This window comes from Monomorium pharaonis, chromosome 9 (genome assembly GCF_013373865.1).
Source record: "Monomorium pharaonis isolate MP-MQ-018 chromosome 9, ASM1337386v2, whole genome shotgun sequence".
NCBI lineage: Eukaryota > Metazoa > Arthropoda > Insecta > Hymenoptera > Formicidae > Monomorium > Monomorium pharaonis.
The window spans coordinates 2,912,300-2,925,138 of record NC_050475.1 but is presented as its reverse complement, the minus strand read 5'-3'; the positions used below and the strand labels follow the sequence as shown (position 1 = coordinate 2,925,138).

Here is a 12,839-nt window from a genome sequence, read left to right as displayed (position 1 = left end):
TGAACGTAGTGTCTTTGTTTACAGGAATTGTAAGAACCAGTCAGGTGATCGATTATGAAGAAACAAAGCAATTGGAATTTACGGTGGTCGCTTACGATTCCGGAGTGCCTCAACTTTCCGCGGCTGCGAAAGTTACCGTTACCGTGATTAACGTGAATGATCAGGATCCAAAATTCGAAAAGGAGTTATATAACGCAACAGTGAAAGAGAATTCTCCACCTGGCACTCGCGTTACCGTCGTGAAAGCTACGGACGGCGATGAAGGATCTTTTGGCGATGTTAGCTATAGCTTAATTGGCGAACATGCTGCTGACTTTAATATCGGTAAGCGAATAATGGATTTGTATCGTATCGATTAAAAAAAATTAAACTAAGTTGACCATTTTTTAGTTCTTTTATAGTTCTTTTTTTATAGTTCTTTTAATTTTTCAACATTTATAAAATCCACGCAATTTTAGGACACGAAACCGGAGAGATTACCGTGGGCGGTGCTACGGTTCTCGACAGAGAAGTGACGCCGGAAATCACCATAACGGTGATGGCCAGCGACGGCGCCCATATAAATTCTCGGCGAAGCACCACCGTGCCAGTGGTTATCAAGTTAATTGACGAGAATGATAACAGACCGATATTCTCACAACATAGCTATAGAGCTTCCGTCGCAGAAAATTTGTCTGTTAATCCACCGGCACCTATCTTGCAGGTATTATTATCTAAAATCGCTTTGAATAATCCTAAAATAATAATTTATATCACAAGTAGTGATATGGAATTTTTCCAACTATAATTAAGTTTGATATGAAAAAATATTTAAAAAAGATTAAAAGAAATTATATAAAATTTGAAGTCAATTTTTTATAGAGAAAATTCTGATAGAAATAATCATTTCAGTTTTTAATATTAAATTGATAACATTTTTAATAAAAATTTTACAATTTTAAAGAAATTAACAAAATTTATTAAAGATTGTAGTAAAATTGACATATTGATAATTTTTTTGAAGGTACGAGCAGTAGATCAAGATGAAGCGACAAACGGCGAAGTTTGGTACACAATTATCAATGGAAACGAGAACGAATCGTTTTCATTAAACCGTGAAACGGGTATCCTGTACCCCGCGGCTGCTCTCCTTGGTAGAGCCGGTTCTTACAGGATCGAGGTCGAAGCACGCGATGGCGCCGGAAGTGGTCCGCATTCGGACAGATGTTATGTCGACATAAGAGTCACACCTGTGAATCAACATAAACCGCAATTCGTGATGCCGGAATTGACCAACGCGACTGTAGAAGTTCCGGAGGTACATACGAAAAAGAAAAATAATGTTTTTTGTTTGCGTCAGAACTAAAAAGAGAACTTGTTTAAAGCTTTTCGTCAAATCACTACTAAAATATATAAAATATGAATTTATTGTATGAAATATCATTGATATTAATAGACGATCAATTTTTAGAATGCAGGTGTACCGAATTATTTAATATTAACTGTAAAAGCGATTGACCGAGATCCCGGTGAGAATGGCCGTGTTAGTTATCATTTGAAAGTTGGTAATAGAAACGTTCAAGAAACCGAGGAATTTTCTATAGATCAAGAGACCGGCGAACTTCGATCAAAAATCATTCTTGACCGCGAGATCAAGAGCAAATTTGAAGTGAGTAATTATTAGTAATTAATATTAAGTTATGAATTAATATTAAGTTATATTTCTAATGAAACGATTGTGTGTATATTTTCTTTCAGCTTGTTCTTGTGGCGGCTGATCATGGTAGTCCTACAGCATATGAGACATTGCGTCTGCTAACAGTTCAGTTAGTTGACACAAACGACAACGTACCGCAATTCTACGAGGAGTATAATTTCCACGTGTCCGAGAATCGACCGAAAGATTACTTTATTGGCAAAGTCACAGCGGACGATAAAGACGAAGGCAGACACGCCAAGGTTTACTATTACATAGAAGCAGGTAAATATATAAATGATATACCAATCTGGAATCATATTTACTGGAATTATATCTTCTTATAATTTCTTGACGAATAAAGCTATTTTTTAATAAAAATTTAATAGAAAAATTATTTATCTGTTTTTTAACATGTTTTTATAATTGAAGATTCGAATGTCTTATGATTGTATTACTTGTTCTTTTAGGAAATGAAGGATACGCTTTTTACATGGACAAATCCGACGGCAGTATTTACGCGAATAAATCGTTTGATCGAGAGACGAGAGACAAGTATGTTCTCTCTATTCTCGCGTCTAATGATCCCGATCTTTACATTAATCCCACGCAATCTAGCCGACCATTGATTCACAATCCGGAACACGGACACGTGAACGTGACGATAACTATACTAGATGAGAACGATAATCCACCGATCTTTGAGCGCAACGATTATTATGCCGGCGTGAATTCCATGGCAAACATAAATGACTTCGTGACCAAAGTAACCGCTTCAGACTTAGACGTCGGTGATAATGGCACTCTTCATTACTACGTTGCCAGCGCAAATCTTTATAAATACGGCTCAGAAAAACCGAGTGGCTCGATAGTACCAAGCCCGTTCAATGTCACGCAGGATGGCAAACTCATTACGAGCGGGTACATGGCGGAATACAACCAAGATAGATTTATCGTTGAAGTCATCGCTAAGGAGACGGCCATTCCAGAAAGATACGCAATGACCCGAGTTCATGTAAGCTTTCTACAGTTAGCATTATAATTTAATAATTTAATATCAATATTACTAATAGTTTTTTCACTATTATAATATTGATTTTTTGTATAACAATACAATTGCTACATCCTTATTTCGTGATTTTAATTAATTTTTTTTCTCAAGGTCTGGGTATTTGAACCATCTCAGTTAATACGAGTCATACTGTCCCGGCCTCCAGAGGAGGTGAATAGTGAACGCGACGAGATTGTTTTAGAGTTATCCAACGCCACTCAAAGCAGAGTCGTAGTGGACGATATCAGATATCACGTTGACGCTTCTGGACATATCCGCAGAGAATGGTAATTACATGAGGATATAATTTTTCCCTAAATTTTTTTATTGTAATCTACCGCATACAATCTCTATAAAATCCTTTTTTTATAGGTGCGATATGTATTTGCACGTCGTCGAACCGAAAACTCAAACCATCGCGCCGATACCTCACGTACTCAAAGTTATCGATGCAAAGTATGATTTCTTGAAGCATTATTATGCTGGATTTGCCATAGAAAATGTCGTAGTGAGTATTGTGATAGCAATTTAAGATTGTAAAATTTAAAATATGATTATAAACTGCAAAAAATGTCTTTTTGTGATATAAAACACTGATAATTTTTAAAAATTATTGAAATATATGTAATTTATGATTATTTCAGCCCGCATATGCTGGAATTCAAGAGGCACCATTTGATCCTGCACTCGCTGCTTTGATAGCTCTCTTAGTTGTTTTACTCGTAGGCACGGTCACTGTTATAGTAGTTTGTTGCTGTTTACGTCATTGGTAAGAATCAAAAGCTTAAGAAGTATTCTCACTCGTACATTTAACGTCATCATATATCAATGATATTTTAGGGTGATAACTGTGCCAAATGATATACGTAAGAAGGACGGCCTAATTAAGAAACAGATCATCGACGAATTAAATACGACAGAGAATCCTCTATGGATCGAGCAGTAAGTCACGTTTCTCACGCACATATAACTTTACACGCGATATATGACGAAGCATATTCTTTCCGATTGTAGAAAATTGAAGCTCTATGAGGAGCAGGAGTTAACGATGCAAGTGTTCAGCGAGCCCGAGGGCGGCCTCGGCGGTGAGAGACGCGGCAGTGGCGTAAGCGTCGGTATGGGTGACACATCCCAAGATAACACTTACGCAACTATCCAGCATCCATTGCCTACGAACAGGCATCGTCCGACCACGCCAGATTACACGACGCTTCCAGGAAATCACAATGTAAGTTGAGTAAACAGCTAATGAGCGTTATCAAAACACACACACACACACACACACACATTACGAGATCTTATATCGACAGATTTAATATTGATTAGTGATTTTTTCTCTGAAATCATAATTTTAAACGTAATACGAGTGTTCTAAAAATTACAACAATACATGTCAATTACACTTGGAAAAGATTTGCTTTATCCTTATTGCAACTGTGCTTTATGGTTTAAAAAATTGATATACATAAAAAAACATCATTAGTCATATTATTAATTTTTTAATACTAACAAATTTAATTTAATTATATTTCAGTTATACGAATCGGCAATGGGTTTTCAAGGATCAACATTCCAGCCTTCTCCGAACGTGATGCCGCAACTGACGGTCGACCGCGACGGCCAGCCCCAATTCGTTTCGGGGCTAATATAAATCAGCTCTGATACGCGGGCACATGCTCAGCCCATCCTCTCCTCCCTTCCTTCTTTCTATCTCTAAATAAGCTCCGTCGCCGTACGTTGTACCTCTTTGTCCGCGGCTCTTTTTCATTGCACGCGCCTCTTCGGAGCATACTTCGGACGACTCGCATGCACACACCTCTTTGACAATAACCGAGTTAAATATTGGTCGGGTTTGTCTTGCGAGTAGACGCGTGTACGAGAAGAGCGACACAAGACACATTCGCGAGATCCGCCCTCTCACTAGCGTGACTTCTGCCATTTTTCAATTTAGAATCTTCCGAGAGCTTGCGAAAGGACTCATGATGAAGAGTGACGACGAACGACACAGTCAATATTATTGGAATAATTAATCCCTGTAGCTGGTGTGTGCATGTATATATGTGTGCGTTGCCAACCTGGGGTCCCGTCTGACTTTATCGTTATAGAGCTACTTTTTAGGAGAATCAAAAAAAGGCAAAAGACAAGAAGGAGAGAGGAATATAAGCTAGGTAAAATAGATACTGTGAGATAACTCGACACGACCGAAGCTTGGCACGACAGATATATGTATATAAGTGAATGTGTAGATTCCGTCCAGCCCAGTTTTCGTATTAATTTCCTCGTTAGTTTATAGTATTTATGCGTTTTCGAGGTACGTACGCGCGCGTTCGAATCCTTCGCGAACGCATCCTGTACGAATGTTTTACAACGATCACTGCCACGTTCTTGGGCATCCACGCGATGCGGTATTGTATCCAGTGAACAAATAATAATCGCGCCATTGTTACCAGCAGACACAATGGGACGTTTATAATCAAGATATAGCGCGTATATACAATTTCTAAGTACCGCGTTAATTTCGTTCTAGTGTATTTATTTAAGATAGCATATTTTAAATGACTGATATTTTTCTCTTCTTTCCGATTAAACTGTGATTTGATTGCGCCCGAGTGTGAGTGCGATAATTTAACTCGTAATGATTTTGCACGCGAGTCGCTGGCGGTGGGCGGACATAGTCATATCATAGTTAGATGAAATAATGACGCTCGCAGCGAATTCCAGTGTCACCGCGGCGAAATGATCTTGCCTTCGAAAAACCATTGTCGACACTTTACACTTTAATAGCGTGACTCCACAAACCGTCCTCTGCTAAGAACACATCAGAGATCGTGACCTTCGGGAATTCCCTGCGGATGCCACTTTCCGTAATAAAAAAAAAAACGTATCGCAATTACTCGACAACAGCAGTAACTTAGCTTACGATCGAGTTATTTCTAAGAACATTTAATGTAAAACTATTATCGGTATTATGATATTACTAGATGGTTATGAATATTCCAGTTAGCGAAATATCTGTTTTATTAATTACAAATTTATTGTAATATTGTAACATATTTTATGTAAGTCATTAATAAAAAATATTCGTACACCAGATTTTGGGCTAGTTCCTAAATTGGACCTGTGCTTGGCTTCCTATATTTATATTTTAATTGTTAGTTTTCAGACAGGATCAACTTTAGAATTTTTAGGAAGATTTTTAGTTTGTTCTTCTAATTTAATTCGTCCTTCTAAGTTAGTTTGTCCTAATTCTTTTACTTTCTCAGCAACATTCGCTGAGCCAGGTTTCTGAATATTTTCGTTCTTTGATTTCGGTGTAAAATCTAATATCTCAGCAACTGATTCTGGCTGATCAATCCATAATTTGTATTCTTTTTTCATAGGATATCTCTTAGTATACATCATACAAGTCAAACATGTCCATTTGATACCCTTTATAGGTTTCGATACTAATCTAACTCTAGCCGTCTCCCCAGGTATGAGTGGACTTCGACAATATTTGCACATAGTCCTCTTCAAATTTGGTTCCCTAAGATAATTAATCATTAATATAATTCTCATTAATCATTCTCTTTGTTTTTTTTCCATGGGAACTGATGAGTCACTTGTAAACTTACATGCGTATTTGTGCCTTGTTGCTACAAGCCAGCAAATTTTTACCGAAATAGGATGCCGCGACTCGATTTTTTAACGCCATCAGACGACTAGCCTGTGATGAAATATTAAAAGGCACTAGATTATGTCACATAGTTTTAGGTTATTTTATAAGATAAAAATTATAGATAAATAAATATAATGTATTGAAGAAAGTTGAACATAATTATTCATACTTGATATAAGTAATTCACTCTGTGTAAAATATCTTTGTGAGGGCAAAATTGATTCTTGTTTTCTGTAAACACGTGTATAAATAAATATTTGAATAAATGTATAATGCTCATTGAAAAACGTTTTAGTAATATTTAACTCACTCATTATAAAGTTTTAGTTAGTGCTTTAACTTAGATCAATAATTAACAATCCAAAAAATTTATATCGTCGAACAGTGAATGCGTCAACAGCTTGACAGTTTTTTAATGATATCAAATGATATCAATCGCGTGATCGCGTCGTTTTAGGTGTTTTCATCCATCAACGCCTCTATGTACACAAAATGTACACATTAAACTACGTAGCTAAATATCTATGAATCCCGTAGGTAATATGCATGACTTTTTGGGTCTCTTCTATGCTATGTCCACGTTTATTTGGTTCTGTTTATTTGCTATACCCGTAAATTTTACAATTATATGCATGCATATTTTAAATCTGTTTTATGCAAATGTGCATAATCGTGTTCTATGTGCAATACCACATATACATGATATAAATTCAATTAATTGATTTGATAAAAATTCACTCACCGATTGCTGTCACTGCTCCTGCTGCTGATGCTGCTGCTGCTACTGCTACATTCCTTTTCCGGTTTTGATTCTGAAAATGTAATAAATATTATTCCTAAACTCAAACACAAAAGCAGGTAAAGAAATGTATCACTTGAAAAAATAGTATATTTACCGAGTCGCTCCATGGATGCCGCTTTCTGCTGACATCATCCTACTATTCTCGAACCGCACATTAACAACGATCGCCCGATACTTTATTCGGCACTCCCGATATTACCGATAATATATCACACACGAGTAAAACGTAAACCGCGCGCGAGAATTTCACTTGGCGCGACCGCGTTACATTAAAAAAAATACGTGAAAGGACGGCTTCGTGGAAACGCAGGCCGAGGAAAGCGATGAGAAAACCGTTTGAATAAAAATTACGACTAGTAACGCTTTACTTCACTTTACTTAATTGGCACTCGGGATATTCTACCGAATTAACGTATCCCCTTCGAGCAAACACTTTGCTCGAACGTGCACGCGAACACTTCACTCGAAGGCAAACGCACGATGCCGCACTTTACACATGAATACCTCTGCTACGTACGATCTCACGTCTCGCGACGGCACTCTCGACAGTCTCAACATCGTAGTTGGGCACAATTCGAATTCTGAATACGCGAGACACACGCGAAACACGCACGGAGTCAACGGAACGTTCGACTGCGTATGACCAGCGCTGGAGCACGAAGAAGCATGGCTGCCGGCACGGCAGCGGCGGACGTGACCGTTGGTAGCTACACTCGGCGGTACTCGGCGCTGGTCGGCGCGACTCGGCAAGTCGGCCGCCGAGTCGCGCCGACCAGCGCCGAGTACCGCCGAGTGTAGCTACCAACGGTCACGTCCGCCGCTGCCGTGCCGGCAGCCATGCTTCTTCGTGCTCCAGCGCTGGTCATACGCAGTCGAACGTTCCGTTGACTCCGTGCGTGTTTCGCGTGTGTCTCGCGTATTCAGAATTCGAATTGTGCCCAACTACGATGTTGAGACTGTCGAGAGTGCCGTCGCGAGACGTGAGATCGTACGTAGCAGAGGTATTCATGTGTAAAGTGCGGCATCGTGCGTTTGCCTTCGAGTGAAGTGTTCGCGTGCACGTTCGAGCAAAGTGTTTGCTCGAAGGGGATACGTTAATTCGGTAGAATATCCCGAGTGCCAATTAAGTAAAGTGAAGTAAAGCGTTACTAGTCGTAATTTTTATTCAAACGGTTTTCTCATCGCTTTCCTCGGCCTGCGTTTCCACGAAGCCGTCCTTTCACGTATTTTTTTTAATGTAACGCGGTCGCGTCAAGTGAAATTCTCGCGCGCAGTTTACGTGTTTTACTCGTGTGTGATATATTATCGGTAATATCGAGAGTGCCGAATAAAGTATCGGGCGATCGTTGTTAATGTGCGATTCGAGAATAGCAGGATAATATCAGCAGAAAGTGGCATTCATGGAGCGACTCGGTATTCCGGAAAAGGAATGTAGCAGTAGCAGCAGCATCAGCAGCAGGAGCAGCGACAGCAATCGGTGAGTGAATTTTTATCAAATCAATTATTTGAATTTATATCATGTATATGTGGCATTGCACATTTATAGAACACGATTATGCACAAGCATATTGCATAAAACAGATTTAAAATATGAATGCATATAATTGTAAAATTTACGGGTATAGCATGAAACTGAACCAAATAAATGTGGACATAGTATAGAGGAGACTCAAAAAGTCATGCACATTACCTACGGGATTCGTAGGTATTTGACTACGTAGTTTAATGTGCATATTTTGTGCACATAGAGGCGCTGATTGATGAAAACGACGCGATGATCGCTCTCAGGTTCCTCTGTGATATCAGCTTCGCGATTTTAAGGTTAGGCTGAGTTGATTTGTTTGAGTTTTAAGTTAGATCACTCTGCATCACTTCCAAATGGAATTATTTACAAAGTTGTGTAGTAAATTTCAAAATTACATCTATATATATTTACTATTTTATTATTATTGACATATGTTTACACAAATTCTTTTTATGCGAACAATTCAAACAGTGTAAATTATTATAAATTGAATAACACAGTACAGAAAAAGTAATTAAATTATAAAATTGTTAATGTATTTAAATTAAATATATTTAAAGTTAGCTTTAGTATCGATAAAAAAATATAATATTAAAAATAAAAGGAATATAGCTATCACAATTTCTAGTGAATTTTGAATTTTTTATAATCCATTGATTATTGTTATATAAGGCAATTTTTGGCAATCGTTTGGTACACGTACCAAACTGTATCAGAACCAATAAGATAAAAATTTACTTATATCTTATTAGTTCTGGGCCCCAATTCTGTACCGCATCAGTACCGCATACCGACAATTATCGGTGTTGTTGCATAGGTTTTTTGCCATATAAAATATCTGCGCAACAACACTGATACTTGTCGGTAGGTGGTACAGAATTGAGCCCCTGGTACAGTTTGGTACGCTTTGGTACACGTACCAAACGATTGCCAAAAATTACTTATAGAATATAGATAATACATAAAACAGTTTTCATACAATCTACATTACATGCTACACATACATACACACAATGCAGATATACAGATCATTTATACATATAAATGTTAATCTATAATTTACAGAAAAAAATGCTTTTTATATTTTTTGAAGTTTTATTATGAAATCCTTTACAAAAATGTGTATAAAAATTCGTAAGGACTAGTTTCTTGCTTTCCAATTCTAACATCCCTAGTGAAAATTTTTTTTTAATGTTTATATTAATTGAGTTATTTTTCAGAAGTATTGAGATATTCTACAATTAAAAAATTTATATTCCTCATTCTACAAATTCTAAAAAATAATTTAAACTTTCATATTTTACAAGATTTTATCAAAATTTTACAAGAAATTATATGCAAAAAATAGGGCCTAAGGAATCAGCGAAATTATTGGTATACAAAAACGAGAAATTAATAAATTCCTGTTAGGTAATAATTTAATTAAGCTGGATTCATGTGTTACAAACATTTTGGATTACCTTTAAGTCGTCTTCAGTGCTTGACGATGGAATTGAAGTTATATTGAAGTTAATACAAATGTATGTTATTGTGTGAAATACAATTAGAAAGAAGTAACTGTAATCCAGAACAGAGTTGAATTCTCTTAGTGGTTCCTTAGTCAGATAGACATTATGTATATCAGAAAGAAAGCTTAAAAATCTTATATTTCTATTTATGTGAAAAATTCTGAAAAGGATATAGACTTTTCTCAGGATTTCTGAAAGTGTTTCAATTTGTTCCAATTTATAAAGAAAATCTAAAAATTTTGTAACGTCATAAAATTATGCAGAAATTTTAAAATTTACACGATTAAAAAAAATTGTATTAAAAATTTTGAGGAAAATTTTCACCAGAGATCTCCTTTGTTATATCGTAACTGCGATGAAACTAGCATAAGTGGTAAATAATTCAGATCGCTTTATATATTAACAATGAATAAACATATATATTTATACTTTAAGAATTATAATATAAACTAATTAAATTTGCTTTCTAAAAATATTTTTGTCATTAATCATGTTATCTCAATATACTATACAAGCACTTCTTTTTTTTAAACTGCTGAGAAATACAGAAAATGTATGAATTAAGATTATCTTCTCAAGACTTTCGTAATTTGTTTCGAGTGATTTGATTTTTGTGCAGATGCTGCGTTGCTTACATATGTTCCTCTCGCATTAAGAACTTCCGATTGTAGAACCGACTCTAGACTTTTGATTACAGGTGTCGCAATACCCTTGATGATTTTCTGATTCCCATTGCAATTATCTGAGTCTCTGGACTTAGCTTTGCATTTCCATGTCAAATCTGGTGTGAATTCCACTTCCACGTCAGGAATTTCCTCAGAAAGAAAAACGCTGTCATTCCTGCAATCTTGACTATCATTTCTAAAAAAAGAAAAAACATTACAACAACTATATTTCTGGAGTATATAATATTTTGTAAAATGCGTGTTTGAAAAACAATTTTGTTGTCTAAAACTTGTTATATCAATTTGTTAGGTATAAGCAATGATACAATACCGAGAATGATTTTCCTGCTCACTGTTACTCTCTTCATAATGATAGCCATATTCCGCTAAAACAATGTCTAAATTGTCGCATTGCTCTTTTAAATCTTCATATATTGCTTGTGTCTCATTCAGAAACTGATCTGTTTCATCCAAGGATGGTTCCAATTCTGACTGAAATTTCTCCACTGCATTCTGCAATAATTATACACGCTACATAATCAAATGTTCACTTTAGAATTTCTTTAGAATAGTAAAATTTACTATATAGGATATTTTTATACATTAAAAATAATACTGTAGATTTATAAATAATGATTGTGTATTATTATATATAGAACAGCAACATAAATATTTCAACTTTAATAGAAGTGTAGTAATTTATAATACTTTTAAATAAAGTTATAATTAAATGAATAACAGTTTAAAAATCTTTTCAGACTAAACTAGAAGATCACAATTAAACTTTCGAGACTGAAAATCAAAATTTGGTCAAAATCAGACTTTGTAATATAGTTAGATGTTAGATTTGTGAGATCCATTTAAATTGACTTAAAAAAATGACTGAGTTTATTTAAATAATAGCAATTGATGCTTAATAATTAACACTTTACAGTTAGGGTACACTTTTTAAATTTTTCTTCTACAAATACAAAAAATTCTTCAATGGCTCTTACATATATTTTAACTCTCGAAAATATTTATATCGTTGTTTTAAAAAATTATCAATGTTATTACACAGAATCCACCATCAGTCACAGACGATTAAATAATTCCTTGCATTGGTTTACGATTTTTATTTCAGCCGGCGCCTCGAAACGTCAAGAAATCTCAGGCGCTCTCTCAATGGAACTACTTACGCCGGTACTCCGGACAGTTTCCCACATCTCCTCCAGGTAGGCGTCGGTCTCGGCCGTACGTTCTGCGTAGCCGCCGACGAGAAGGTGCGGTATCTTCCAGGTCTCGGCGAGCCTTTCGACGCCCTCGTCGATCTCGCCCGCCTTGCGCCGCAGCCTGTCGAAATAATTCCGGAACGATTTCTTTTCCATGTTTCGGCTACGCCAAGGGGAACGACAATCGACGCCGGAAAGTAACAGCCAACGGCTCTCTTCGTTTGTTTTGCAACCGAACGACGAACACGTGTTTACATCTTTTTTCCTACTCTGTTGCAATGCATAATCGTATATCTGTTTCGTTCTAAGTGTAGAAGAGGACTAGAAGGTGCAGTGTAGTAAGTGTAGAAGAACAGATCGTGTGAGAAGCGTGTCGATTCAAATTTCGCGCACTGCTGCCAACTTGTGGGACGCGTGCGCACTTGGCGCATTTCAGGCAATTTCACATCGCTCTGTGATGAGAAGACTGGAGAAGATGCGCGGTTGCTGGGTTGCATCAAGGGTGAAATAATTTCGAGCTCGTTTTGATCGTTTCGACCAAGCGGCGGCTTCTTCATGGAGGAGGAACATCGTTGACGAAGCTGGTGAGTAATCATTGCCGATTGTTATTAACTTCGGTTTATTAACGTCGATGAGAGAAACTTTCACGAAACTTCGTCTCCCCCCCCCCCCCCGCCTCTCCGGGAGGACACGGATTCAATCTTCCTTTTCAATCTTCGGTTTTGATTCCTTGCCTTCAGTAAC

General features: G+C 36.7%; 3 protein-coding genes across 3 annotated transcripts in view; 1 reads left to right on the top strand and 2 right to left on the bottom strand.

The window, feature by feature from the left end:
• The window catches only part of LOC105838345 (cadherin-87A), a 191,554-nt gene extending 185,737 nt beyond the window's left edge, over nt 1–5,817 (top strand). The window contains exons 17-28 of the mRNA XM_036291624.1: nt 25–324; nt 459–703; nt 1,004–1,297; nt 1,451–1,648; nt 1,738–1,960; nt 2,146–2,690; nt 2,838–3,013; nt 3,099–3,234; nt 3,371–3,495; nt 3,567–3,668; nt 3,741–3,954; nt 4,261–5,817. Of these exons, the coding sequence (XP_036147517.1) occupies nt 25–324; nt 459–703; nt 1,004–1,297; nt 1,451–1,648; nt 1,738–1,960; nt 2,146–2,690; nt 2,838–3,013; nt 3,099–3,234; nt 3,371–3,495; nt 3,567–3,668; nt 3,741–3,954; nt 4,261–4,377 (2,675 nt within the window). The 3' untranslated portion in view covers nt 4,378–5,817. The remainder of the gene's footprint in view (nt 1–24; nt 325–458; nt 704–1,003; nt 1,298–1,450; nt 1,649–1,737; nt 1,961–2,145; nt 2,691–2,837; nt 3,014–3,098; nt 3,235–3,370; nt 3,496–3,566; nt 3,669–3,740; nt 3,955–4,260) is intronic.
• Nucleotides 5,738–6,867, bottom strand: LOC105838347 (ribonuclease P protein subunit rpr2). Its single transcript, XM_012683858.3, has 4 exons — nt 6,695–6,867; nt 6,554–6,615; nt 6,341–6,432; nt 5,738–6,252 (listed from the first exon to the last, which is right to left on the bottom strand). Exons 1-4 carry the CDS (start codon nt 6,696–6,698, stop codon nt 5,886–5,888), a joined length of 525 nt encoding a protein of 174 aa, XP_012539312.1. The 5' UTR covers nt 6,699–6,867; the 3' UTR covers nt 5,738–5,885.
• Nucleotides 6,868–9,786: 2,919 nt separating this feature from the next.
• LOC105831903 lies at nt 9,787–12,287 on the bottom strand. The gene is made up of 3 exons (XM_012672364.3): nt 12,063–12,287; nt 11,216–11,397; nt 9,787–11,080 (listed from the first exon to the last, which is right to left on the bottom strand). The coding sequence occupies exons 1-3, from the start codon at nt 12,249–12,251 to the stop codon at nt 10,786–10,788; spliced, it is 666 nt and encodes a 221-aa protein (XP_012527818.1). The 5' UTR covers nt 12,252–12,287; the 3' UTR covers nt 9,787–10,785.
• Between the last annotated feature and the right edge of the window lie 552 nt (nt 12,288–12,839).